Below are 26,899 nucleotides of genomic sequence, written 5' to 3' on the forward strand. Positions count from 1 at the left end.
GCTTCTATCGAGGGATTGGCCTCTGATCTCCCAGCAATCTTTATGGCAGAGTTGGGATTTTGAGCCTAGGCTCCCCAGAGTCTAATTGGGCTAACTATTACATCACCCCATCCTACCTAGACTGAGTGATTGCCCACCTCCAGGTGGGAAGGCAAGAAAAACAACTGTGTAACAAGCTAATAAAGCTTTCCAAACAAACTGTCTCTGTTCTTATTTTAAACTTGTTTTTAACATAGCATTCACAAGAGAATCCATACACAGCAAATTGATACCAAATTCCACAGTCAAACAGGCTCAAAAATGGGCGTGGCTCCACATCATTCAGCGTCTTCAGGAATGGCGGTTCATAGATTTGAACTAGAAGTAGTTCATAGATATGATAATAATTCAAAATCTTCCAGGGAAAAAAAATCATAGGTGGGGTCCACTTCCCAGTAGAAGTCGCACTTAAAGTATAAAAAAGTCCTTTACGTGTTCGCTAGCTGAGCACGTTTCGCATATAAAAGCTTTTTCGCAAGCCAACCTTTCTCTAGGTTCTATAAAATACAGCAAGCATAACACTATATCAGCAAACACATCCACACATACTATAGCAACTTTTTTCTCTAAAATATATATCCAAAAATACCTGTGAAAATCCCAAACGCCATCAAAAATTCTTACCAAGCACAAGCTCAGTTCTAATTACATGTCTTCCCTTCTATAAAGGAACCTACAGGTGTGGAACATTAACTTATTTAAAGGTATCAACACACACAATTCAGTAATAGCTCAAGTTCCACAAAATTCATATTTCAAACAAAACAGGATAAATGTCAAACCCCCAAGTACTTCAAATAAAAGAGGCTCTTTATATTTCAAATAAGCATTTTAATGGGAACCATGATCGTGGTATACTTCAGACATGGATAGTGTGGAAACTGGCCCGGGCACATCATGGTAGAGATTATATAGATGGTTACTGACAGTAGATAGAGCACCATGGGGATGGGGCAAAGGTAATTCAAACTACAAAGCAATCCAAACTACACACTACAGGGGTTATAGGCTACATCAACAGCACAACACAGTGCCTAGGAGGAGATAACAGCGTAAGGATTCCCACGGTAAGGAGGCATGGCCCTTTAGCTCTTGATTCATGCCTCTTTAGCCTAAACTCACATTGCAACTGAGATACAAAACAGAGCTAGCCATAAACAAGAGTCCCTGTCACAGGGAGGCCGTAAAATACAGAGACTTGACAATAAATCACAAGGATGGTTCAAACCATAAGAATATACTGTTATGTATATATCTGGCTTCCATTTGAAGTAAAATTTCTAAATCCACAGGCTTATTTCAATTTCTGTATAACAAAAATCCCAAAGAATTAATATCATGATTGGACTCCCTAAAGTGTTGAACCAGAGGTGCCCTCTGAACTGAATGACGTACTCTTGAAATATGCTCCAAAATTCTCCCTCCATCCATCTGTTTGATGATGATGATGATATTGGATTTATATTCTTTCCTATACTCTGGATCTTACAGTCTCAGAGCGGACACAATCTCCTTTACCTTCCCCTCTCCCCACAACAGACACCCTGTGAGGTAGGTGGGGCTGAGAGAGCTCTCCCAGAAGCTACCCTTTCAAGGACAACTCCTGGGCTGCCTGCCTTCCTTCCTGTCTTGCCGCTCTCAAACATTTGACATATAGTCTTACGTTAAGCAAGTTTCATCCTCACAACCAGTGTTCCCTCTAAGCTGTGTCAGTCTCCTTTACCTCCCCCTCTCCCCACAACAGACACCCTGTGAGGTAGGTGGGGCTGAGAGAGCTCTCCCAGAAGCTGCCCTTTCAAGGACAACTCCCGGGCTGCCTGCCTTCCTTTCTGTCTTGCGGCTCTCAAACATTTGACGTATAGTCTTACGTTAAGCAAGTTTCATCCTCACAACCAGCTCTAAGCTGAGTCAGTGAGAGCTAGCGCACAGATTTTTAGCCTCCAGCTCACGCATTTTTGTCTCAGCTCAGGAAGGATGACCCCAGAGCACACTAAGCTATGCAGTAGCTCAAAACTTTAATGCCGCTAGCTCACAACTTTAATGCCGGCAGCTCACAAAGTAGAATTTTCACTCACAAGACTCTGCAGCTTAGAGGAAACATTGCTCACAACCGCCCTGATGTGAGGCAGGTTAGGCCGAGAGTGTGTGCGGTTGACTGAAGTTTACCCTGCAAGCTTCCAGTGGGGGATTTGAACCCAAGCCCCCCCAGATCCTAGCCTGACACCCTAACCACTAAGAGTAATGATAGGAGAAATGTCATTCTCAGTGTCAACAGTGGGGAGACAATGAAGAGCCGGAACTGTTTTCTCCATCCCCACGATGTGTCAGGCCCTGGGCATGCATGTCCCCCTTTCCTGGTCTACTCATAGAAATTAATATTATTGCCAGCGTCAGTTACCAAAGAAAAACGATGCAATCCCATCCGACTCGTTGCCAGCTAAAAACAGAGCTGAAATAGCTACAAAGACATATCAATATCAGTTAAAACATTGGTTGGGAAGGAGTTTCGGTTTGCTTGACAGGAGACGGGAGGGCGGTGTGTGTATTAATATAAAGAACACCAGCAATTGCCCTCCTCCCTAGAATTATTTCTGTCAGATGCCTTTGTGCCTCTAGCATAGCACCCTCAATTCTGTGCCCGACGGTAGTCAGAAGAGAGTCACAGTGTGAGGTAGCAAATAACGAAGACGACGACCATAGATTTATACCCTGCCCTTCTCTCTGAATCAGAGTCTCAGAGCGGCTTACAATCTTCTACATCTTCTCCCCCCACAACAGACACCCTGTGAGGTGGGTAGGGCTGAGAGAGCTCTCCCAGAAGCTGTCCTTTCAAAGACAACTCCTGCAAGAGCTATGGCTGACCCAAGGCCATTCCAGTAGCTGCAAGTGAAGGAGTGGAGAATCAAACCCGGTTCTCCCAGATAAGAGAGCTATGGCTGACCCAAGGCCATTCCAGCAGGTGCAAGTGGAGGAGTGGGGAATCAAACCCGGTTCTCCCAGATAAGAGAGCTCTGGCTGACCCAAGGCCATTCCAGCAGCTGCAAGTGGAGGAGTGGGGAATCAAACCCGGTTCTCCCAGATAAGAGAGCTATGGCTGACCCAAGGCCATTCAGCAGGTGCAAGTGGAGGAGTGGGGAATCAAACCCGGTTCTCCCAAATAAGAGAGCTCTGGCTGACCCAAGGCCATTCCAGCAGCTGCAAGTGGAGGAGTGGGGAATCAGACCCGGTTCTCCCAGATAAGAGAGCTATGGCTGACCCAAGGCCATTCCAGCAGCTGCAAGTGGAGGAGTGGGGAATCAAACCCGGTTCTCCCAGATAAGAGAGCTCTGGCTGACCCAAGGCCATTCCAGCAGCTGCAAGTGGAGGAGTGGGGAATCAAACCCGGTTCTGCCAGATAAGAGAGCTATGGCTGACCCAAGGCCATTCCAGTAGCTGCAAGTGAAGGAGTGGGGAATCAAACCCGGTTCTCCCAGATAAGAGTCCAGGTACTTAACCACTACACCAAATTGACAGCAGTAGGATTCTGCGTAAGACCCAGGTTCAAATCTGCGGGAAGCTCATAGGGTGGCCTTCAGTCAGCCACTCCCTCTTGAATTAGCCTACCTCACAGGGCTATTGTGAGGATACAATGGAAGAGAGGAAGGAATGCTGTCAGTTACTTTGGCCAGAAGATGAAATAAACGAATAAATAAACGGAGCCAATGGGTTTTGGGGTTCGCTCCTGGTTTCTATTCCTCGGTTTGCTTGAGGCATAGGAAAGGCTGGGGGCGCAGCAGAAACGCTGGGGTTGGAGGACTAAAAACTCGATCGCAGGGGTCGCCAAACAGGCTTAATGTAGGAACCACATAGAATAAAAGTCAGATGTCTGAGAGCTCCAAGACATGAACTACAGATGTCTGAGATCTGCAAGATAGGAAGGAAGGAAGGAAGGAAGGAAGGAAGGAAGGAAGGAAGGAAGGAAGGAAGGAAGGAAGGAAGGAAGGAAGGAAGGAAGGAAATAGATGATGAAGGGAGAGGGGGAAAGAAAGTAACTTTAAATGCATTCTCCAAGCTGCCAGCTGGGTTTAAAGAGACAACTGCCTTCTCCAAGCTAGGGCAGTGGGGGCTTCAAGAGCCACACAATATGCTGTGATTGTGAAAGAGCTACATGTGTCTCTCGAGCCACAGTTTGGCCACCCCTGATCTATAAGAACAGCTAGACGGGAGCCCAGTAGCACCTCTGAGACCAACCAATTTTTCAGGTAGATCAAGATAGGAAGTCCTCTTTGTCTGTGGCAGCTCCTTGTAGATGCACATAATTTGTGGTCAGGGAGGAGCTTCCGTGAGTCACTGCTCACTTCTACAGAATTCCAGGATATGAACTTTCCAGAGTCGAAGCTGCCTTTGACAGATGGAAGTGGGATGTCAAGATTCAGAGAGCTCCATTCCTACTCGCATCTGACGAAGGGAGTCTTGACTCTCCAAAGCTTATGCTCTGAAACTCTTCTTCAGGGGTGGCCAAACTGTGGCTCTTTCAAACATATTGTGTGGCTCTTGGAGCCTCCACTACCCCATCAGCTGGCTTGGAAAAGGCATTTCTCTCTTTAAATCACTTTCCAAGCCAAGCAAGTCAGTGGCTTGGAGAACACATTTGAAGTGAAAGTTGCTTTCTTTCCACCTCCCCTCCCTCCCCCATCTATTTTCCTTCCTTCCTTCCTTCCTTCCTTCCTTCCTTCCTTCCTTCCTTCCTTCCTTCCTTCCTTCCTTCCTTCCTTCCTTCCTTCCTTCCTTCCTTCCTCCCTCCCTCCCGTTGGAACTCTATCTGGGGTAGTGACGCTCTGTATTCTTGGTACTTGGGGGGGGCAACAGTGGGAGGGCTTCTAGTGTCCTGGCCCCACTGATGGATCTCCTGATGGCACTTGGTTTTTTTGGCCACTGTGTGACACAGAGTGTTGGACTGGATGGGCCATTGGCCTAATCCAACAGGGCTTCTCTTATGTCCTTCCTTCCTTCCTTCCTTCCTTCCTTCCTTCCTTCCTTCCTTCCTTCCTTCCTTCCTTCCTTCCTTCCTTCCTTCCTTCTCTCAAACATCGGACATTTATTCTGTCTGGCTCATATGTTAAGCCACCGACCCCCCACCCCCGGCCTGAGGTGCTGCTGAGCTCGAATCCAGAAGACTCCATCGTTTGCAAAGATGCGAAAGCTCTGCAATCGAAACCAAGCCTGGGCATTTCCCCCGCGAGCAGCGGCAGTCCTCGGCGGTGTGGCTGTTGCCAGGACTGAGCGAGCCCGGCTTTGAGGAGGCGCCTGGACCCGGGAAGGGGAAGCCGCCGCGCCGAGCACTGCCGGGTTACTCTGCTCCGGCGCCCCAGAGGAAGCCGCCGCCGCCTTCCCAGCTGTGCGTTGGCCGCCTAGGGGGTGAAATTGACGCGCTCTCAGGAAACTGACCAGCCGCTGTGCTTTCTGCGGGCTCGCAGGCTTGAAATTGACCCGGGGCCATTGACACGCTCTCCTCCTGCTGCTTGCTGGCATCTCTCCCCCCCCCCCTCCAGTCTGTGCCCTTGCAAGGACTGTGCACCCTCTCCCCCCCCTGGCGCACCGCTGCTCTCCCTAGATGTTCAGGGCTCCGCACAGCCCGGCTTCTCTCTCCGTCCTCTCTGCTCCTTAGCGCTTGGTTTTGCTGCAGAGGGAAATTGACGCGCTCGCAGGAAACTGACCAGCCCCTCGCCTTTGCGCCCCTTTCTGCCTGAAATTGACCCGGGGCAATTGACACGCTCTCTCTGCTCTCCCCCAGCCCCTTGCGGCGGCATCTCCCTCGCCTCTTTGCATCGCAGGTCCCCCCTCCCCCCCCGTGCCCTTGCACGGAGGTCCCCCCTCGCGCACAGCTGTCCTCCCCAGAGGTTCAGAGCTCCGCAGAGCCCGGCTTCTCTCTCCAACCTCTCTGCTCCTTAGCGCTTGGGTTTGCTGCAGAGGGAAGCCCGGGGTGGGGAGGCTTTCCAAGCCGGGAGGGCGGAGAGGAGATGGACTTGGGCGGGGGGGGGGTGAATCTTGGCGCCTGGGCTCCTCTCCGCCGGCGAGCGCAATGCGCAAAGGCGCAGGGGAGGAGCGAGGCGCTTGGATCGCCTTGACGGCGCCGGCTCGGCGATGAGGGATCCCTGAGCCGCCCCCTCGGCTCTCCCCCGGCCAGAAATGACCTTCGCGAGCCGGTTCCTGCCCTCCCAGCGAGCCATGCGGGGCTCCCTGCCCTCCCTCGCCTTGGCCACCGGCCACCGGCTGCCTGTCCCCGCGCAGGGCCGGCTCGGGCTGCGCCCCACGCCGCGGCGGGCGCCTGCGGGTCTTGGTGGACATGGACGGGGTGCTGGCGGACTTCGAAGGGGGCTTCCTGAAGAAGTTCCGGCCGCCTACCCGGACGAGCCCTACATCGCCCTGGAGGAGCGCCGGGGCTTCTGGGTCTCCGAGCAGTAACGGGCAGCTGGGGCCCCGGCTCAGCGTGAGTCCTCTGCCTTCGCCTTTCATTGGTTGAGTTCATTGATACCCCACCTTTCTTCTCTCTGCGGGTGGCTGACCTCCTCCTCCTCACAACAACCCTGCGAGGTGATCAGGCTGGGTGTGTGTGTGTGGCTCTTGCACGGAGTCTAGGGTTGCCAAGTCCAATTCGAGAAATATCTGGGGACTTTGGGGGTGGAGCCAGAGCCTTTGGGGGTGGAGACAGGAGACTTTGGGGAGTGGAGCCAGGAGACTTTGGGGGTGAGCCAGGAGACTTGGGGGTGGAGCCAGGAGACATTGGGGAGTGGAGCCAGGAGACTTTGGGGAGTGGAGCCAGGAGACTTTGGGGAGTGGAGCCAGGAGACATTGGGGTGGAGCCAGGAGACTTTGGGGTGGAGCCAGGAGACTTTGGGGGTGGAGCCTGGAGAAAGGGTGTGACAAGCAGACTTGAACTCCGAAGGGAGTTCTGGCCTTCACGTTTAAAGGCACCACGCTCCTTTTTAAATGCCTTCCTTCCATAGGAAATAATGGATAGGGGCACCTTCTTTGGGGGCTCATAGAATCGGTCCCCTCGGGGCCAATCCTTTTGAAACTTTGGGGGTATTTTGGGGAGAGGCATTGGATGCTATACAGAAATTTTGGCGCCCCTACCTCAAAAAAACAGCCTCCCCAGAGCCCTCGATAGCCGCGAATCAATTCTCCATTATTTCCTATAGGGATAAGTTTCCATAGGGAATCATGGAGTTCCCAGCAGACATTTCCCTCCCCCTCTCCTGCTTTCTGATGACCCTGAAGCAGGGGGAGGGCTTCCAAACTGGGGATCCCCTGCCCCCACCTGGGGATTGGCAGCCCTAACAGAGCCGGATTAAAAATTAGGCAAAGTAGGCCCTGACCTATATGGGCCCCCACCTCGCCTTTAGGGGCCCCGGGTCAGCTTTCCCTCCAGTTTCCCCCCTGCTTGGAGCCCTCCCAACCTGCACGTGCAGCCAGCGACTGAGCCGCTCTTTGCCCGACTTGCCCGGTGCAGCTGCTGCTGGCGTTGTCGCCAAGTTTGCCTCTCTCTGCCTCTCCCCCGCAGTTTAGTAAAAAGGGGGTTTTGAGAAGGTGCCTGCAGCAGGGTCCGTGTGTGGCAGGGTGGGCACTCAGACTCTCTAAGACAATTTGCAAGCCCCCCCCCCCCCCCCGCTGATATTTTGACTGCCTAAGGGGCCTTCCCAGAGTTTAATCCAGCACTGCTCTTGCAAGGTCCCTCACAGGTTTGAGAAATACCTGGAAATTTGGGAAGGGGGGTGGTGGAGCCCAAGGAGGTGAGGTTTAGGGATACTCCCTCTAAGCCGTGAAGTCTTTTGAGCAAAAATTCTACTTGGAGAGTCAGTTTGGTGTAGTGGTGAAGTGTGCGGACTCTTATCTGGGAGAGCCGGGTTTGATTCCCCACTCCTCCACTTGCAGCTGCTGGAATGGCCTTGGGTCAGCCAGAGCTCTCTTATCTGGGAGAACCGGGTTTGATTCCCCACTCTTCCACATGCACCTGCTGGAATGGCCTTGGGTCAGCCAGAGCTCTCTTATCTGGGAGAACCGGGTTTGATTCCCCACTCTTCCACATGCACCTGCTGGAATGGCCTTGGGTCAGCCAGAGCTCTCTTATCTGGGAGAACCGGGTTTGATTCCCCACTCCTCCACTTGCACCTGCAGGAATGGCCATGGGTCAGCCAGAACTCTCTTCTGGGAGAACCGGGTTTGATTCCCCACTCTTCCACATGCACCTGCTGGAATGGCCTTGGGTCAGCCAGAGGTCTCTTATCTGGGACAACCAGGTTTGATTCCCCACTCTTCCACATGCACCTGCTGGAATGGCCTTGGGTCAGCCAGAGCTCTCTTACCTGGGAGAACCGGCTTTGATTCCCCACTCTTCCACATGCACCTGCTGGAATGGCTTTGGGTCAGCCAGAACTCTCTTATCTGGGAGAACCGGGTTTGATTCCCCACTCTTCCATATGCACCTGCTGGAATGGCCTTGGGTCAGCCGGAGCTCTCTTATCTGGGAGAACCGGGTTTGATTCCCCACTCCTCCACTTGCACCTGCTAGCATGGCCTTGGGTCAGCCATAGCTCTCTCATCTGGGAGAACTGGGTTTGATTCCCCACTCCTCCACTTGCACCTGCTAGCATGGCCTTGGGTCAGCCATAGCTCTCTCATCTGGGAGAACCGGGTTTGATTCCCCACTCCTCCACTTGCACCTGCTGGCATGGCCTTGGGTCAGCCATAGCTCTGGTAGGAGTTGTCCTTGAAAGGGCAGCTGCTGTGAGAGCCCTCTCCAGCCCCACCCACCTCACAGGGTGTCTGTTGTGGGGGAGGAAGGGAAAGGAGACTGTGAGCCACTCTGAGACTCTTCGGAGTGGAGGGTGGGATATAAATCCAATATCTTCTTCTTCTGGCCTTCAAGCTGTGAGCTGCTGCGTAAATTAGTGTGCTCTCGGGCCATCCTTCCTGGGCTAAGACAAAAAGGTGGGAGCTGGAGGCTAAAAATTCTGTGAGCCAGCTCACGCTAACTCAGCTTAGAGGGAACACTGGATGGGCCAGACCTCATTTGGTATATAACACCATAGATTCCAAAGCAGCCATTTCTCACTAGGGGAAACTGATCTTGGTCATCCAGAGATCTAGGACTTTTTTTGTAGCAGGAACTCATTTGCATATTAGGCCTCACCCCTCTGATGTAGCCAATCCTTCTGGAGCTTACAATAGGCCCTGCACTAAGAGCCCTGTAAGCTCTTGGAGGATTGGCTACATCGGGGTGTGCGTGGCCTAATATGCAAAGGAGTTCCTGCTACAAAAAAAGCCCTGCGGAGATCAATGATAAACTGGGAGATCTCCAGGTGCCACCTGGAAGTTGGCAACCCTAGCACCCTGCCAGCTTCCATGGTGGAGTGAGGATTTGAACTGGAGTCTCCCAGATCTTAGTGCAACATTCTAATCACGACATTGTTTATTAGCATTATTATTCCTAGGATTTCGGTGACAAGGCAGTTTCTGATAGGCAAAGTCATACCGTCACTCCCCCCCCCATCTGACATTCACGTCTTGCGGCTCTCAAACGTCTGACATTTATTCTGTGTAGCTCTTGCATTAAGCAAGTTTGGCTACCCCTGGACTGGACAGTCAGAGAAATGATGCTGATTGGCTCAGCTGCTCTGATGTCACAGCAGCTAAGCAATCTCTCCTTTTGCTGGCATAGGGTATGGCCCCCAAAATAAAAGAATGGGACAGCCTGGGGTGGGTGGATGAATGATTAAGACAGACCTTGGCAACTTTTGTCTTCACGTCCAAAATCAAACGGCCATTTATACTAGTCCACCTTCCCCTCTGAGGCTTTAGGAGGATCACAAAGCATGTTAATCAACAGGAATGGAACATCCAGTCAAATCTGTTGGGTTTGGATTGCAGAAATCTGAACAGAGAACAGAAACCAAGCTGCAACAGAAGGTTATGCATTAACCTGACACATGAAATAATGCAGAGAGTTCCAAGTGGGCAGCCGTGTTGGTATGAAGCAGTAGAGGGTCAAAATGCACCTTTAAGACCAACAAAGTTTTATTCAGACATGTTGTCAATTGAACAGGAGAGGGGCTGGAAGAAGAAGAAGAAGATATTGGATTTATATCCTGCCCTCCACTCCGAAGAGTCTCAGAGTGGCTCACAATCTCCTTTATCTTCCTCCCCCACAACAGACACCCTGTGAGGTAGATGAAGATATTGGATTTATATCCCGCCCTCCACTCCGAAGAGTGGTTCACAATCTCCTTTATCTTCCTCCCCCACAACAGACACCCTGTGAGGTAGATGAAGATATTGGATTTATATCCCGCCCTCCACTCCGAAGAGTCTCAGAGTGGTTCACAATCTCCTTTATCTTCCTCCCCCACAACAGACACCCTGTGAGGTAGATGAAGCTATTGGATTTATATCCCGCCGTCCACTCCGAAGAGTCTCAGAGCAGCTCACAATCTCCTTTATCTTCCTCCCCCACAACAGACACCCTGTGAGGTAGATGAAGATATTGGATTTATATCCCGCCCTCCACTCCGAAGAGTCTCAGAGCGGCTCACAATCTCCTTTATCTTTCTCCCCAACAACAGACACCCTGTGAGGTGGGTGGGGCTGAGAGAGCTCTCCCAGAAGCTGCCCTTTCAAGGACAACTCTGCAAGAGCTATGGCTGACCCAAGGCCATCTCAGCAGGTGCAAGGTGGGGAATCAAACCCGGTTCTCCCAGATAAGAGTCCACACACTTAACCACCACACCAAACTGTCCCCTCACCCATGTTTCAAATCACTTGAGGCTGTTCTTCGGGAGTTTTTGCATCATTGAGGTTACCATCATGCAGACCGTTGGGCTGTTTAAAAATTACAAATGCATTATGAAATCCTGCTTCCTGTATTTCTTGGGTCCTCTGAGTGCATACAGGCTTCTAGAGCTGCAAATGCCCACTTTCGTCAGACGCAGGTTACTGTCTCCTGCTCTTTAAGAACATAAGAAAAGCCCTGCTGGATCAGACCTATGCTAGATCAGACCAGTGGTCCATGTAGTCCATCCTTCCATCACACACAGTGGCCAACCAGTTCCTCTGGAGGGCCAACAGCAGGGCAGAGGGGCTGAGTCCTTCCCCTGGTGCGGCCTCCTGGCTCTGGGGTTCAGAAGCTTAGTGCCTGTGATAAGAACATAAGAGAAGCCATGTTGGATCAGGCCAATGGCCCCTCCAGTCCCACACTCTGTGTCACATAAGAACATAAGAGAAGCCCTGTTGGATCAGGCCAATGGCCCCTCCAGTCCAACACTCTGTGTCACATAAGAACATAAGAGAAGCCATGTTGGATCAGGCCAATGGCCCATCCAGTCCAACACTCTGTGTCACACAGTGGCCAAAAATACCAGGCGCTATCAGGAGGTCCACCAGTGGGGCCAGGACATTAGAAGCCCTCCTACTGTTGCCCCTCCCCAAGCACCCAGAAGACAGAGTATCCCTGCCCCAGACAGAAGAACATAAGAGAAGCCATGTTGGATCAGGCCAATGGCCCATCTAGTCCAACACTCTGTGTCACACAGTGGCCAAAAATCCCAGGTGCCATCAGGAGGTCCATTAGTGGGGCCAGGACACTAGAAGCTCTCCCACTGTGCCCCCCTCAAGCACCAAGAATACTGAGCATCACAGCTCCAGACAGAGAGTCCCATCAATAGCCACTGATGGACCTCTGCTCCAGATGTTTCTCCAATGCCCTCTAGAAGCTGTCTATTCTTGTAGCTGCCGCCGCCACCTCCTGTGGCAGTGAATTCCATGTTTCGATCACCCTTTGGGTGAAGAAGAACTTCCTTTTATCCGTTCTAACCCGACTGCTTAGCGATTTCATTCAGTGCCCACAAGTTCTTGCGTTGTGAGAAAAGGAGAAAAGGACATGCATCTCCATGGAAGGCCATGAGAAGAAAGGGAGAGGACAAAGTAAGAGAGAGAAGAGGGGGCAGAGGGCAGCTCCCAGGTTAAGACAGTGAGAGGCATCCCATTCAAGGAGAGAACGCCTATACGAACTTAAGAGCAATGTAGCACTCCCACCTCCAATGTCCAGGCATGCCAAGTCATTCACTCCCAATAGGATGCATTCCATGTAGATAGATCCAAGAGGGCAGCCGTGTTGGTGTGAAGCAGCTGAACAAAGCAGGAGTGAAGTGGCACCTTTAAGACCAACCAAGTTTTATTCAGAACGTCAGCTTTCGTGTGCTCTCTAAGCACACTTCATCAGACGAGGGGATCAGGTATTGTCTGATGAAGTGTGCTTAGAGAGCACACGAAAGCTTACCTTCTGAATAAAACTTGGTTGGTCTTAAAGGTACAACTTGACTCCTGCTTTGTTCAACTCCAACAGGACACTGCTGAAAAGACTGAGAGAAACAATTCCCTACAGCAGGGTTCCCCAGCCCCTGGGCTGTGGGCCAGTACCGGTCCGTGGCCGGTCCGTGGCCGTTAACAACCGGGCCAGGAGTTAAATAATTATTTCATTATATCTTACAATGTAATAATAAGATGACTGGGGAAGGCAAGGGCAAACCACCCCGTAAAAAGTCTGCCGTGAAAATGTTGTGAAAGTAACGTCACCCCAGAGTCGGAAACGACTGGTGCTTGCACAGGGGACTACCTTTACCTTTTAAATAATAATAAGGAAGAGCCCTGTGGTGCAGAGTGGTAAAGCTGCAGTACTGCAGTGTTAAACTCTGCTCATGCCCTGAGTTCGATCCTGGCGGAAGCTGGGTTCAGGTAGCTGGCTCAAGGTTGACTCAGTCTTCCATTCTTCTGAGGTCGGCGAAATGAGTACCCAGCTTGCTGGGGGGGGGGGGGAGTGTAAATGACTGGGGAAGGCAATGGCAAACCATCCCGTAAAAAGTCTGTCGTGAAAGCGCTGTGAAAGCAACGTCACCCCAGAGTCGGAAACAACTGGTGCTTGCACAGGGGACTACCTTTTTAAAAATGATAATAAGATGACGACACTGGATTTATATCCTGTCCTCCACTCTGAATCTCAGAGCGGCTTAAAATCACCTTTATCTTCCTCCCCCACAACAGACACCCTGTGAGGCGGGTGGGGCTGAGAGAGCTCTCCCAGAAGCTGCCCTTTCAAGGACAATTCCTATGAGAGCTATGGCTGACTCAAGGCTGTTCCAGCAGGTGCAAGCGGAGGAGGGGGGAATCAAACCCAGTTCTCCCAGATAAGAGTTCACGCACTTAACCACTACACCAAGCTAATTGAAATAAAGTGCACAATTGTATCATCCCGAAACCATCGCTCCTCCCCGCCCCCCGCCCCAGTCCGTGGAAAAAATATCTTCCACAAAACTAGTCCCTGGTGCCAAAAAGGTTGGGGACCGCTGCCCTATAGTACGGGCTTATCTATTTGCACCTCTTTTTTCAAGACACCTGCAAGGATTTCGAAGTTTGTCAGGACTCTGGCCAGAGGGAGAACATGTATGGTGGAGTAGGTTTTAGAAAGGGAGAGCCTGAGTTCAAGTCTGACGTGCTCGTGCTTTGCCCTGAATTCCAGACAGCGGTGGTGCCCAGATTCTCTGATCTGTTGTGAAGAGAAGAGCAGGGGATGGTGAAATTCAGTAGACTTTGTTTCTCTCCCCCGCCCCTTCCTCAACAGGAAAAGGCCATCAGCATTTGGGAGTCCCAGAACTTCTTCACTGACCTCGATCCACTCCCAGGCGCCGTGGAAGCTGTGAAGCAGATGGCAAATTTGGAAAAGTGAGTACATGGTGCGAGGAGATTCTACGAGAGAATCACCACCACCAAGAAGGTGTGAATGTCGGCTCTTGGTCCTTCAAGGTCGGCAGTGTCTACTCAGACTGGCTGTGGCTCTCCAGGGTCTCTGGCAGAGAAAGGTCTTTCCCATCACCTTCTGCCTGCTCCTTTTTGAGTTGGAGATGCTGGAGACTGAACCAGGAAACTTTTGTGCGCCAAGCAGATGCTCAGCTACTGAGCCATGGCCCCGCCCCTAAATGTGGCTCCATGGAACTGCCATGTTCGGTATACCAGGGTGGGGAATAGCCGAAGGATGTTTGGATCTCTGAGCCTTGGCAAACCTTGGGACCACCTGCTTCTCATGGAGCAACCCTTCCTGCCCTCCTTCTCATGATCCGCCTATTCTGCCGTTTCTCTGGGAACCCCAAAAGAGCCTGGTTGGATCGGATCTCTGGTTTGTTTCGTTCGGCCTGCAAATTTGTTCTCACCCTCCTTCTCTTTCTGTTTTCCGGGATAGGACCGACCTATTCATCTGCACGAGCCCTATCAAGAAGTACCGCTATTGTCCTTATGAGAAGGTAACAGCAGAATCTGAAGAACATAAAAGAATTGAATTGAGACAATTGAAACCAAGGCCCCATCTGATTAAGCTTTTCCTCAAATGCACTCAGTGTGTGTGTGTGTGTGTGTGGGGGGTGTACACAGAACTCTTTCTGCCCTGTAAAAAGGGGTGGTGCTTGGTACAACGGGAAAGCCTAACCTCTTCCAATTCCCACCTTCTGAGAGCCAGTTTGGTGTAGTGGTTAAGTGCGCGGACTCTTATCTGGGAGAACCAGGTTTGATTCCCCACTCCTCCACTTGCAGCTGCTGGAATGGCCTTGGTAAGCCATAGCTCTCACAGGAGAGCCAGTTTGGTGTAGTGGTGAAGTGTGCGGACTCTTATCTGGGAGAACCAGGTTTGATTCCCCACTCCTCCACTTACAGCTGGAATGGCCTTGGGTCAGCCATAGCTCTGGCAGAGCTGTCCTTGAAAGGGCAGCTTCTGGGAGAGCTCTCCCAGCCCCACATACATCACAGGGTGTCTGTTGTGGGGAAGGAAGATAAAGAAGAAGAAGATATTGGATTTATATCCCGCCCTCCACTCCGAAGAGTCTCAGAGCGGCTCACAATCTCCTTTACCTTCCTCCCCCACAACAGACACCCTGTGAGGTAGATGAAGATATTGGATTTATATCCCACCCTCCACTCTGAAGAGTCTCAGAGCGGCTCACAATCTCCTTTACCTTCCTCCCCCACAACAGACACCCCGTGAGGTGGGTGGGGCTGGAGAAGGCTCTCACAGCAGCTGCCCTTTCAAGGACAACCTCTGCCAGAGTTATGGCTGACCCGAGGCCATGCTAGCAGGTGCAAGTGGAGGAGTGGGGAAGCAAACCTGGTTCTCCCAGATAAGAGTCCGCACACTTAACCACTACACCAAACTGGCTCTAAAGGAGATTGTGAGCCACTCTGAGATTCGGAGTGGAGGGTGGGTTATAAATCCAATATCATCTTCTTCCAACCACCAATAAGAATCCCTCTCTCAAATAGGGTTACCAATCCCCAGGTGGGGGCAGGGGATCGCCTGGTTTGGAGGCCTTCTCCCCACTTCAGGGTTATCAGAAAGCGGGGGCGGGGAGATGTCTGCTGGGCACTCCATTATACCCTATGGAGAATTGATACCCATTATACCTATAGGATATAATGGAGAATTGATCTGTGTGTATCTGGAGGGGGGCTATTTTTTGCATTAGAGGCATCCAATTTTCAGCATAGCATCTGGTGCCTCTCCTCAAAACACCTCCCCCCAAAAATATGTTTCAAAAGGATTGGACCAGGAGGTTCAATTCTATGAGCCCCAAAAGAAGGTGCCCCTATCCTTCGTTTCCAATGCAGAGAAGATACTTAAGAGGTGTGCGGTCCCTTTAAATGTGATGGCCAGAACTCCCTTTGGAGTTCAATTGTGCTTGAAATCACACATTTGCTCCTGGCTCCACCCCCAGTGTCTCCTGACTCCACCCCCAAAGTCCCCAGATATTTCTTGAATTGTACTTGGTAACCCTACTCTCCAAAGCTCTCATTGCATAGAGGCAAGTGATCTGACCGGGACGCCATGAGGGGAATTTGATTTATCTAGATATTTATGCCCCATTTTTCCTCCTTAGTGGGAACCCAGACACAGTTCACAACCCTGTTCTCCTCACACAACAACCCTGCAAGGTAGAAATGAAGCTGCCTTACACTGAAACAGACTCTGGGTCCATCAAGAGCAATCTTGTCTACTCAGACTGGCAGCGGCTCTCTGGGTCTCAGGCAGAGGTCACTGCCTGGTCCTTTCAACTGGAGATGCCGGGGATTGAATCAGGGACCATCCGGTTGCCAAGCAAATTCTCTACCACTGAGCCACATCTCTTCCCCATGTGCTCCAGGGCCTCAGGCTGAGATCTTTCGTTTCACCTCCTGCCTGGTCCTTTCAACTGGAGATGCCGGGGATTGAACCAGGGACCGTCTGGTTGCCAAGCAAATGCTCTACCACTGAGCCACATCCCTTCCCCACGTCCTCCAGGGCCTCAGGCTGAGGTCTTTCGCTTCACCTCCTGCCTGGTCCTTTCAACTGGAGATGCCGGGGATTGAACCAGGGACCGTCTGGTTGCCAAGCAGATGCTCTACCACTGAGCCACAGCCCTTCCCCACGTCCTCCAGGGCCTCAGGCTGAGGTCTTTCATTTCACCTCCTGCCTGGTCCTTTCAACTGGAGATGCTGGGGATTGAACCAGGGACCGTCTGGTTGCCAAGCAGATGCTCTACCACTGAGCCACAGCCCTTCCCCATGTGCTCCAGGGCCTCAGGCTGAGGTCTTTCGCTTCACCTCCTGCCTGGTCCTTTCAACTGGAGAGGGTGGGGATTGAATCGGGGACCTTCTGCACGCAAAGCAGAGGCTCCCAGATCTGATCGCTGTACCGCATTGGCGTCCACGCATCTTTTTCACCTGAACTCATTGGCTTTCCAGTACGCCTGGGTGGAGAAGCATTTGGGCCAAGAATTCCTCGAGCAGATCGTCCTCACTCGGGACAAAACAGTGGTCTCCGGCGACCTGCTGATCGATGACAGGCCGGATATCGTAGGTAAGGAAGAAGCTAGCCTGGCACAAGAGAAATGGGGTATTGTAGGATGTGGTAGCCGCAGGAAAGGTCTGAAGTGTGCTTCCAGTAAGAAGGAGGGCTGACGGATAGATCTGGGCTGCCCCACCCAGAAAGAAATGTTAGGTCAATTATTTACGGCTGCAACTTTGAGCAGAATGATTCCCATCCGGAGTTGCAATTGTAAAAATATTTTCCCGGGAGAATGAGTCCCTTGCAACGGTGCAATCCTAAGTACACTTTCTGGGAATAAGCACCATACAGTAGACTTGAGCGGGAATTTAATTTAAATTTAATTTTTCAGTTTATACCCTCCCCTATCATGCAAGAGGGCTCAGAGCGGCTTACAGCATTTAAAGAACATTAAAATGAATCACATCAAATTTAAACATCACATCAAATTTAAACATGAATCACATCAAATTTAAATTTAGATATCTCAAATCAGTGCAGAGAACAGTCATCCATACAATTGACAACAGACCACACCACATCATGTAGGCTGGAAGCTTTCAGCACACTTTGAGCACCTTGATGGATGACTCACTCCTCCACTTGCACCTGCTAGCATGGCCTTGGGTCAGCCATAGCCCTGGCAGAGGTTGTCCTTGAAAGGGCAGCTGCTGGGAGAGCCCTCTCCAGCCCCACCCACCTCACAGGGTGTCTGTTGTGGGGGGGGGAAGGGAAAGGAGATTGTGAGCTGCTCTGAGACTCTTCGGAGTGGAGGGCGGGATATAAATTCAGTATCTTCATCTACCTCACAGGGTGTCTGTTGTGGGGGAGGAAGGGAAAGGAGATTGTGAGCCGCTCTGAGACTCTTCGGAATGGAGGGCGGGATATAAATCCAATATCTTCATCTGCCTCACAGGGTGTCTGTTGTGGGGGAGGAAGGTAAAGGAGATTGTGAGCCGCTCCAAGACTCTTTGGAGTGGAGGGCGGGATATAAATCCAATATCTTCATCTACCTCACAGGGTTCTGTTGTGAGGGAGGAAGGTAAAGGAGATTGTGAGGCGCTCTGAGACTCTTCGGAGTGGAGGGCGGGATATAAATCCAATATCTGCATCTACCTCACAGGGTGTCTGTTGTGGGGGGGGGAAAGGTAAAGGAAATTGTGAGCCGCTTTGAGACTCTTCGGAGTGTTGGGCGGGATATAAATCCAATATCTTCTTCTTCTTGTTCTTCAAAAGGATCAAGCAAAAGCCTGATGGAAGAGCTCTGCTTACAGGCCCTGTGGAACTTGGATAGGTCCCTCAGGGCCCGGATCTCCAGCAGGAGCTCATTCTATCAGGCAGGGGCCCAGACCGAAAAGGCCCTGGCCTTTGTCGAAACCCCTCAGGCGTCCCTAGGCCCAGGGATCACAAGAAGATGTTGTGTAGCTGACCTCAGAGCCCGAGGGGGTTCATATGGGGAGAGGCGGTCCCGCAGAGATGACTGCCCCAGGCAGTAAATGGCCTTAAAGTTAAGGACCAACAGCTTGAACCGGATCTGGAACTTGATGGGTAACCAGTGCAGCTCGTGCAGCACCGGATGCATCCGTGCCTGGATAGGCCTTGATGCTAAAAACTGGGCTGCTGCATTCTGACCCACTGGAGTTTCCGGAGCAGAACCAAAGGTAGGCATCTGAGTAGGCCTGTTTAGGATTGTGTGGGATGTTGAACTTTGATGAGGTTCCACATATGTAAAAGTTACTTTGTGGATCAGGACCAGCTTCCTCCGTGGTGTCTTAAGCTGCTCGGTTTTCTCTGCCTTCCAGGAGCTGAAAGGAGCCCCAGTTGGGAGCACGTCCTCTTCACGGCCTGCCACAACAAGCATCTGCAGCTCCCGCCTCCTCGCAGGAGGCTCCATTCGTGGACCGATGACTGGAAGGCTCTCTTGGACAGCAAGCGGACCTCCTAGGACCAGGCTCCTCATGCCATTCTCTGCTTCAGTTTGGCCCACTGGGCTTCCTCTGAGAGGCCCCGGAACCAGGCATTTGGACTTCCCAGGCAGAAAGCTGATAGCTGTATCCTCAGCTTTGGCTATGGAGCACGAACAGAACTGCAGTCCCAAGACCTAGAACCGGGCAAGATCAGTCAAAGATCAGAAAATGGAAGCAGCAGATATGCTGAGCCTCCAAGGGCATGGATGCAGTTGCCACTTTGTTGTCTCGTGCCTCACAATGTCTACTTCAGCGCCATCGTAGCCCATCAAGTGCCGTTCAGCTTCATGTCTGGTCTCCATGGTGATTGAGACCTTTAGGCTTGTCCCTACTGGACAACTTTCTGCTCCAAGGAGTGGACTCACGTTTTTCAAAATGGCCATCGGGAAAGCTGGGTTCTGTCACAAAACGGGATGCTGGAAAGGACAAAACAAGGTTGGGGGCCCCTTGCTTATAACCACATCACTACACAACTCTCCGCTGGAAGTGGTGCAGTGTAGATACAGGGTACCTTTTAGAATTTGGAAGGACAGTGGGTAGTGGGTTTAGTCACAAAATGGCCACCATAGAAGCTGGGTTCAATCACAAAATGGCCACCATAGAAGCTGGGCTCAGTCACAAAATGGCCACCATTGAAGCTGGGCTCAGTCACAGAATGGCCACCATAGAAGCTGGGCTCAGTCACAAAATGGCCACCATAGAAGCTGGGCTCAGTCACAAAATGGCCACCATAGAAGCTGGGTTCAGTCACAAAACGCCCATCATGGAAACTGGCTTCAGTCACAAAATGGCCACTACAAAAGCTGGGTGCAGACACAAAATGGCTGCCATGAGGGCTGTACCCAGTCATGAAATATCCACAAAATATTAGGAGGTTGCCAAACCAAGCGGAGGCAGCTGTTTCCACATGGATCCTCTCATCAGACGGAAGAGTCAGGCCTCCTAGACTCTCTGGAAGCAGTGACTGTGCTTTGGGGGAAAAGCAAACGGACAGCAGGAAACACGTAGATGGACAGACCATGGTGTCTGTGAACATCCTGTTGGGGAGCACTTGGTTAGAGTGTGGGGCTAGGAACTGGGAGACCTGAGTTCAAGTTCCACTCACTCACAAATCCCAGTGAGTGAACCTTGGTCCCATCATTCTCTGTTTTTCAAAACTTGTTGCGAGGAGGAACTGAAGAAAGTACGATTGACATCTGCCGTCCTGTTTCTCTGCAGAGGAAAGCTTCCTAAGCGTTAGAGAGATGGAGCAGGTTTGCGAGATTAAAGCTCCTCCACGCCGATATAACAGTCTCCACACAGAAAACCAAACATCAGGGAGAAGCATTTTAACCTAACGTGCTACTTTTCTTTTTGTGAGGAGCTCTGGGAAGTTTTTAAAAATATAAGCATGGAGGGACACAATCATTTAAGCTCCAGGCCCTTCAACTTCAAGTGGTAGACTCCAGACACAGGTTTGGTGACCTCTTCTGCTCTTTGTAAGAACTAGGCTTTGTGTAGGGTTGCCAGACCCAGCCACCCAGTGCAAGTGGGGTTCCTCACTGCCGGGTAGGGTTGCCAAGTCCAACCCCAGAAATATCTGGGGACTTTGGGGGTGGAGCCCGCCATGCTCCCCGGCGCCGTTTCCCCCTCCCCCCGCTTCCGTTTTTTTGGGGAGCGGGGGAAGAGGGTGGAAATCCTGGGGTCCCCCGCCAGGGCGGGAGAGTTGGGAAGCCTGCTGCCGGGCCCACCTCCTCACCACTGATCAGTAGGCTGTGGAGGGACAGCTTACCCCCTCCCCCCAAAGTGAGATCCATCCAATGTGCAGTGATGTGTCTATGTCACTGCCCACGTGACTCAGAAGTGATGTCAGAGTCATCACTGCTGCAGAGTCTTGTGAGCAAAAATTCTACTTTGTGAGCTACTGGCCTTAAAGTTGGGAGCTATGGCATCAATTAGTGTGCTCTGGGGCCATCCTTCCTGAGCTAAGACAAAAAATGTGTGAGCCGGAGGCTAAAAATCCATGAGCTAGCTCATACTAACTCAACTTAGAGGGAGCACTGCTGGGATGTTGGGGTAATGCTCTGCTATTTGGGCAAAAGCTCTATGGTAGAAGCGAATTTACCATAGAGTTTTCGGTCCAAATTCCAGAGTGTTGTCTCGACGTCCCAGTCACGATGATGTCATTTCCAGGTTATGCAGGCAGTGATGTGGACCCGTCATAGAATCATAGAGTTGGAAGGAACTTCCAGGGTCGTCTAGTCCAACCCCCTGCACAATGCAGGAAACTCGCAAACACTTCCCCCTAAATTCACAGGGTCTTCATTGCTGTCAGATGGCCATCTAGCCTCTGTTTCAAAACCTCCAAGGAAGGAGAGCCCACCACCTCTCAAGGAGGAAGCCTGTTCCACTGAGGAACTGCTCTAAACTCACAAATCCCTCTCCCTAAATTCACAGGATCTTCATCGCTGTCAGATGGCCATCTAGCCTCTGTTTAAAAACCTCCAAGGAAGGAGAGCCCACCACCTCTCAAGGAGGAAGCCTGTTCCACTGAGGAACCGCTCTAAACTCACAAATCCCTCTCCCTAAATTCACAGGATCTTCATCGCTGTCAGATGGCCATCTAGCCTCTGTTTAAAAACCTCCAAGGAAGGAGAGCCCACCACCTCCCAAGGAGGAAGCCTGTTCCACTGAGAAACTGCTCTAAACTCACAAATCCCTCCCCCTAAATTCACAGGATCTTCATTGCTGTCAGATGGCCATCTAGCCTCTGTTTAAAAACCTCCAAGGAAGGAGAGCCCACCACCTCCCAAGGAGGAAGCCTGTTCCACTGAGGAACTGCTCTAAACTCACAAACCCCTCCCCCTAAATTCACAGGATCCTCATTGCTGTCAGATGGCCATCTAGCCTCTGTTGAAAAACCTCCAAGGAAGGAGAGCCCACCACCTCCCAAGGAAGCCTCTTCCACTGAGGAACCGCTCTAACAGTCAGGAAGTTCTTCCTAATGTTGAGCCGGAAACTCTTGATTTAATTTCAGCCCATTAGTTCTGGTCCTACCTTCTGGGGTCGCAGAAAACAATTCCAGCCCATCCTCTATATGCTCAGCCTTCAAGTGCTCAGCCTCCTCCTCTCCAGGCTAAACATCTCCAGCTCCTTCAACCTTTCCTCAGAGGACTTGGTCTCCAGACCCCTCACCATCTTCGTCACCCGCCTCTGGACCCATTCCAGCTTGTCTATATCCTTCTTAAAATGGGGTGCCCCAAACTAACACAAGTCTCCAGGGGAGGTCTTCCCAGAGCAGAGTAATGTCAGAGTAATGTCGTATGTCAGATGGGCCTCCATGCTGCTCCTAGTAAATTCCTCCAGTTCCCCAACAATTGTCGGAGAGGCCTGACAAATTCGGGGTCTCTATACAGAGGCAGGCAATGGCAAAACCACCTCTGTTGGTCTTAGGGTTGCCAAGTCCACGTCAAGAAATATCTGGGGACTTTGGGGGTGGGGCCAGGAGACATGGGGGCGGAGCCAGGAGCAAGGGTGTGACAAGCAGAATTGAACTCCAAGGGAGTTCTGGCCATCATATTTAAAGGGACAGCACACCTTTTAAAATGCCTTCCTTCCATAGAAAAGAATGAAGGATAGGGGCACCTTCTTTTGGGGCTCATAGGATTGGACCCCCTGGTCCAATCTTTTTGAAACTTGGGAGGTATTTTGGGGAGAGGCACTAGATGCTATACTGAAAATTTGGCGCCTCTACCTCAAAAAACAGCCCCCCCCCAGAGCTCCCAATACCCGCAGATCAATTCCCCATCATTCCCTATGGGAATCGTTCATGGAGGTGCATAATGGCTGTGGGGGTGGGGCTTCCCCCGCTGGCCAGCTGGCTGGGGGAGGGGGGAAGCCTGTAAAACCGGGGGATCCCCCGCTGGGACCTGGGGATTGGGAAGCCTAGTTGGTCTCTTGCCTTGACGTGGACGGCCCAGGCTAGCCCCATCTCACCAGGTCTCAGGCGTTAAGGAGAGTCAGGCCTGCTTAGTCCTTGGATGGGAGACCACCACGAAAGTCCAGGGTCGCTACGCAGAGGCAGGTGAGAGGAAACCACCTCTGTTGGTCTCTTTCCCCTGAGCTGGATGGCCCACGCTAATCCAATCTCATCAGACCTGGGGAGCTGGGCAAGGTAAGGCCTGGTCAGTACATGGATGGGAAGTTCATGGTTGCTACACAGAGGCAAGCAATGGCAAACTTCCTTTGTTTGGCTCTTGCCTTGGAAACCCTCTGGGCTCTCAGAAGAAACTTGATGGCCTGCGCTAGGCTTCCCAATTCCCAGGTCCCAGCGGGGGATCCCCTGGTTTTACAGGCTTCCCCCCTCCCCCAGCCAGCTGGCCTGCGGGGGAAGCTCCACCCCCACAGCCATTATGCACCTCCAGGAATGATTCCCATAGAGAATGATGGGGAATTGATCCGTGGGTGTCAGGGGCTCTGGGAAGGCTGTTTTTTGAGGTAGAGGTGCCAAATTTTCCATATAGCATCTAGTGCCTCTCCCCAAAGTACCTCCCAAGTTTCAAAAGGATTGGACCAGGGGGTCCAATTCTATGAGCCCCAAAAGAAGGTGCCCCTATCCTTATGGAAGGAAGGCATTCTAAAAGGTGTGCTGTCTCTTTAAATGTGATGGCCAGAACTCCCTTGGAGTTCAATTATGCTTGTCACACCCTTGCTCCTGGCTCCGCCCCCAATGTCTCCTGGCTCCACCCCCAAAGTCCCCAGATATTTCTTGAATTGGACTTGGCAACCCTAGCCTGCGCACTGCCCCCACTCCAGGCCCATAGCCGGGATTTTTCATTTGGTGGGGCCCAAAGCCAGGATTTTTATTTAGTGGGGCACATTTTTTTTTGGGGGGGGGGGCTAATTATTTTGCTTAAGTGTGTATCTTGGTTCCGTCGCTTCAGAACAACATTTCTTTTAACCAGCTTCTCCGGTCTGACACAGCAAGGCAGGTTTAACTTGGCTGCCTTTTACTGAAACAGTAACAGCGATACTAACATGTAAAAATTTGCAAAACAGAGAAGCTCTGGGTAGGGTAGAATTAGGCTTCCCAATCCCCAGGTCCCAGCGGGGGATCCCCTGGTTTTACAGGCTTCCCCCCTCCCCCAGCCAGCTGGCCGGCGGGGGAAGCCCCACCCCCACAGCCATCATGCACCTCCATGAACAATTCCCATAAGGAATGATGGGGAATTGAGCCACGGGTATCGGGGGCTCTGGGGGGGCTGTTTTTTGAGGTAGAAGTGCCACATTTTCAGTATAGCATCTAGTGCCTCTTCCCAAAATGCCCTCCAAGTTTCAAAAGTATTGGACCAGGGGGTCCAATTCTACGAGCCCCAACAGAAGGTGCCCCTATCCTTCATTATTTTCTATGGAAGGAAGGCATTTTAAAAGGTGTGCTGTCCCTTTAAATGTGATGGCCAGAACTCCCTTGGAGTTCAATTCTGCTTATCACACCGTGCTCCTGGCTCCGCCCCCAATGTCTCCTGGCTCCACCCCCAAAGTCTCCTGGCCCCACCCCCAAAGTCCCCAGATTTTTCTTGAATTGGACTTGGCAACCCTAGGTAGAATGTTCACACAGTAGTAAGACCTACAGAATGCCTTGGACCTAAAACTCACAAACACCTCCCCAGTTAAAACCAACACTTTCCTGAGTAAATAAATAAAAAAATGGCCCCTCCAATCAGCTGATTGGAGGGGCCATGAAGGAAGAGCAGGGGTTTGATTGGAGGGGCCTGAAACCCCCTGAAACCCCTCTAGCTACAGACCTGACCCCATCCCCCCAGTGCTGCCAGCTATGGCTAAAGCACGGATCCTAAGCAATAGGACTACTACATTATGCATTATGACAAGTTTGTGATAACAAAAAAGAGGATAACTTAGTATGTTGCAGCAGAAATAGGAGTCTAGTGGCCGTATTATTTCCCACAAGTAAAGCTGGTAACTGGGGCTACTTTGAGCAAAGAAGGCAGTACCACAGGCGACACTCAGAAATACAAGGAAGTTATATAGAAACAGCACAGGTGAAAATGTAATTTCCTTTTGCAGATTTCCATCAGAGTGAACAGAGAGGTTTTTGTTCCGTAGCTCCTGTGCGATTGAGCAGGCTTTGAAAAGCAAGCTGTGGTGCGGAAGGAAGCAAGAGAGAGGGAGAAGGAAGCAGACGACAGCCAGTTGCTCAGGGGCCTGATAGCCCTCTTGGGGCCTGATTCAGCCTCCAAACTGTATGTTTGACACCCCGAGATTAAACCATCGCTAAAGGCGCAGTGCAGGGACTGGTTGAGAATTTGCAACCCCTGGCAGGAGACGAGAGTCTGCCACATCTCCCTCCAGTCTCTTTGGGAAGAATATTTGTCTTCCTGGGGCGCAGCCAGATGTACCGTTAGTGGCGACTCAGCTCCGTCTCGCTGACGGATTAAATGTGTTCATTCAGACATCCACATCTGGCAATCGAGCGTCATCCAGGGTCATTCCAACTTGCTGCGGATCAGTGCCGCATTAATTTGACAGCTCAGAAAGTCCGGCCCTTTTTCAAAACAGCGGCACAAAATCGGCTTTTTCCTGTTTGGACAGCTCACGCGCGATACTGCCCTTTGGAATGTTTACCGCCCCTCCCACCTTTTTATTTAAAAAAAGCCCCAGCAGACATGCGCATTGCCAGATCATCCGGGAATCTGAGATGACGCTTCTGCTTCTCCAATCAACACAGGATCGGAGGGGGGGGGGAAGTTATCCCACTCTTCAGAATAGGAAAAAAAAATCTTTTTTTTCAATGTGGAGGATTTCCAGATATCATTGTCACTGCCAGTTTCTAGGAAAGTAATTCCTGGCAGTTCCCTGGTTTGAATCCGCAATGTTAATTCCGGAAATTTTCCCCCTTCCCCCCTGCCTCTGAAGCATTGTTTGATTTCCCACCTCCAAACAGTTGGGCGCATGTTCAGTGGACCCCGCCCTCCTCCCAGAAATCAACATCTGATCACGCATGCTCCAAGAAAAGAGTGGGATAGTTTTGGATGTGTGATCGCTCAACAACAGAATGAGTCGCATTCTTGGATGCTCGTCTGAACAGCCCTGCATCGAATCAATATCCAGCTGCAAATCTGAGCGCTACACACCCGCTTTTAATGTGAGGTGTGGCCGCACCCCTGGCCTCATTTCCGTAAAGGACAAAGACAGCCACTGGGGGGCGAAACGAGCAAAGATATTCAGATCAACCCGGACTGGCCACCCCCAGCTGTTTTCTGAGAAGCCCTCCAGCTCCCTCCTTGAAAGTAGGGTTGCCAATCCCCAGGTGGGGGCAGGGGATCCCCCAGTTTGGAGACCTTCCCCCAGCTTCAGGGCTGTCAGAAAGTGGGGGGAGGGGAGCGAAATGTCTGCTGGGAACTCTGTTATTCCCTATGGAGATTTATTCCCATAGAAAATCATGGATAATTGATCTGTGGGTATCTGGGGCTCTGGGGGAGGGCTGTTTTTTGGGGTAGAGGCACCAATTTTTCAGTACAGCATCTAGTGCCTCTCCCCAAAATACCCCCAAAGTTTCAAAAAGATACGGACTCGGACTTTCAACCACTCTGCCTGTGAGCATTTTTGTGCATATGAAATAAGAAAAAAACTTAGACCGTTGTGAAGGATTCTCTGGTTCTTTATTGAATGAAATTGACATGGCATACAGGCAGGACTTTTTTTTGGGGGGGGGGAATCCCAGCAGGAATTCATTTGCCTATTAGGCCACACCCCCTGACATCACCATTGTTTCAGAGCTTTTTTGTAGAAAAACCCCAGCAGGAACTTATTTCCATATTAGGCCACACCCCTGACACCAAGCCAGCCAGAACTGTGTTCCTGTGCGTTCCTGCTCAAAAAAAGCCCTGCCAGTAAGAGGTTTTTGGGCACAGCCTTTGGCTTACTCTCCAGTCCACCTGGAGGCTGGCAACCTTACGTTTAAACGGCCTTGTTGTCATACCAAAGATTATTGCTTGGGAAATACCACCCCCCTTTTACA

At 51.2% G+C, this 26,899-nt stretch overlaps 1 protein-coding gene across 1 annotated transcript; it reads left to right on the forward strand.

The window, feature by feature from the left end:
• The first annotated feature begins 981 nt into the window (after positions 1 to 981).
• On the forward strand, positions 982 to 19,193 carry NT5M (5',3'-nucleotidase, mitochondrial). The gene is given in 9 exon segments (XM_060260641.1): positions 982 to 998; positions 5,213 to 5,436; positions 6,222 to 6,413; positions 6,416 to 6,480; positions 6,482 to 6,508; positions 13,691 to 13,791; positions 14,306 to 14,366; positions 16,834 to 16,948; positions 18,718 to 19,193. Coding segments are annotated over 9 exon segments (1,278 nt in total).
• The last annotated feature ends 7,706 nt before the right edge of the window (positions 19,194 to 26,899 follow it).

This window comes from Heteronotia binoei, chromosome 20 (genome assembly GCF_032191835.1).
Source record: "Heteronotia binoei isolate CCM8104 ecotype False Entrance Well chromosome 20, APGP_CSIRO_Hbin_v1, whole genome shotgun sequence".
In the NCBI taxonomy this organism is placed as follows: Eukaryota; Metazoa; Chordata; class Lepidosauria; order Squamata; family Gekkonidae; genus Heteronotia; species Heteronotia binoei.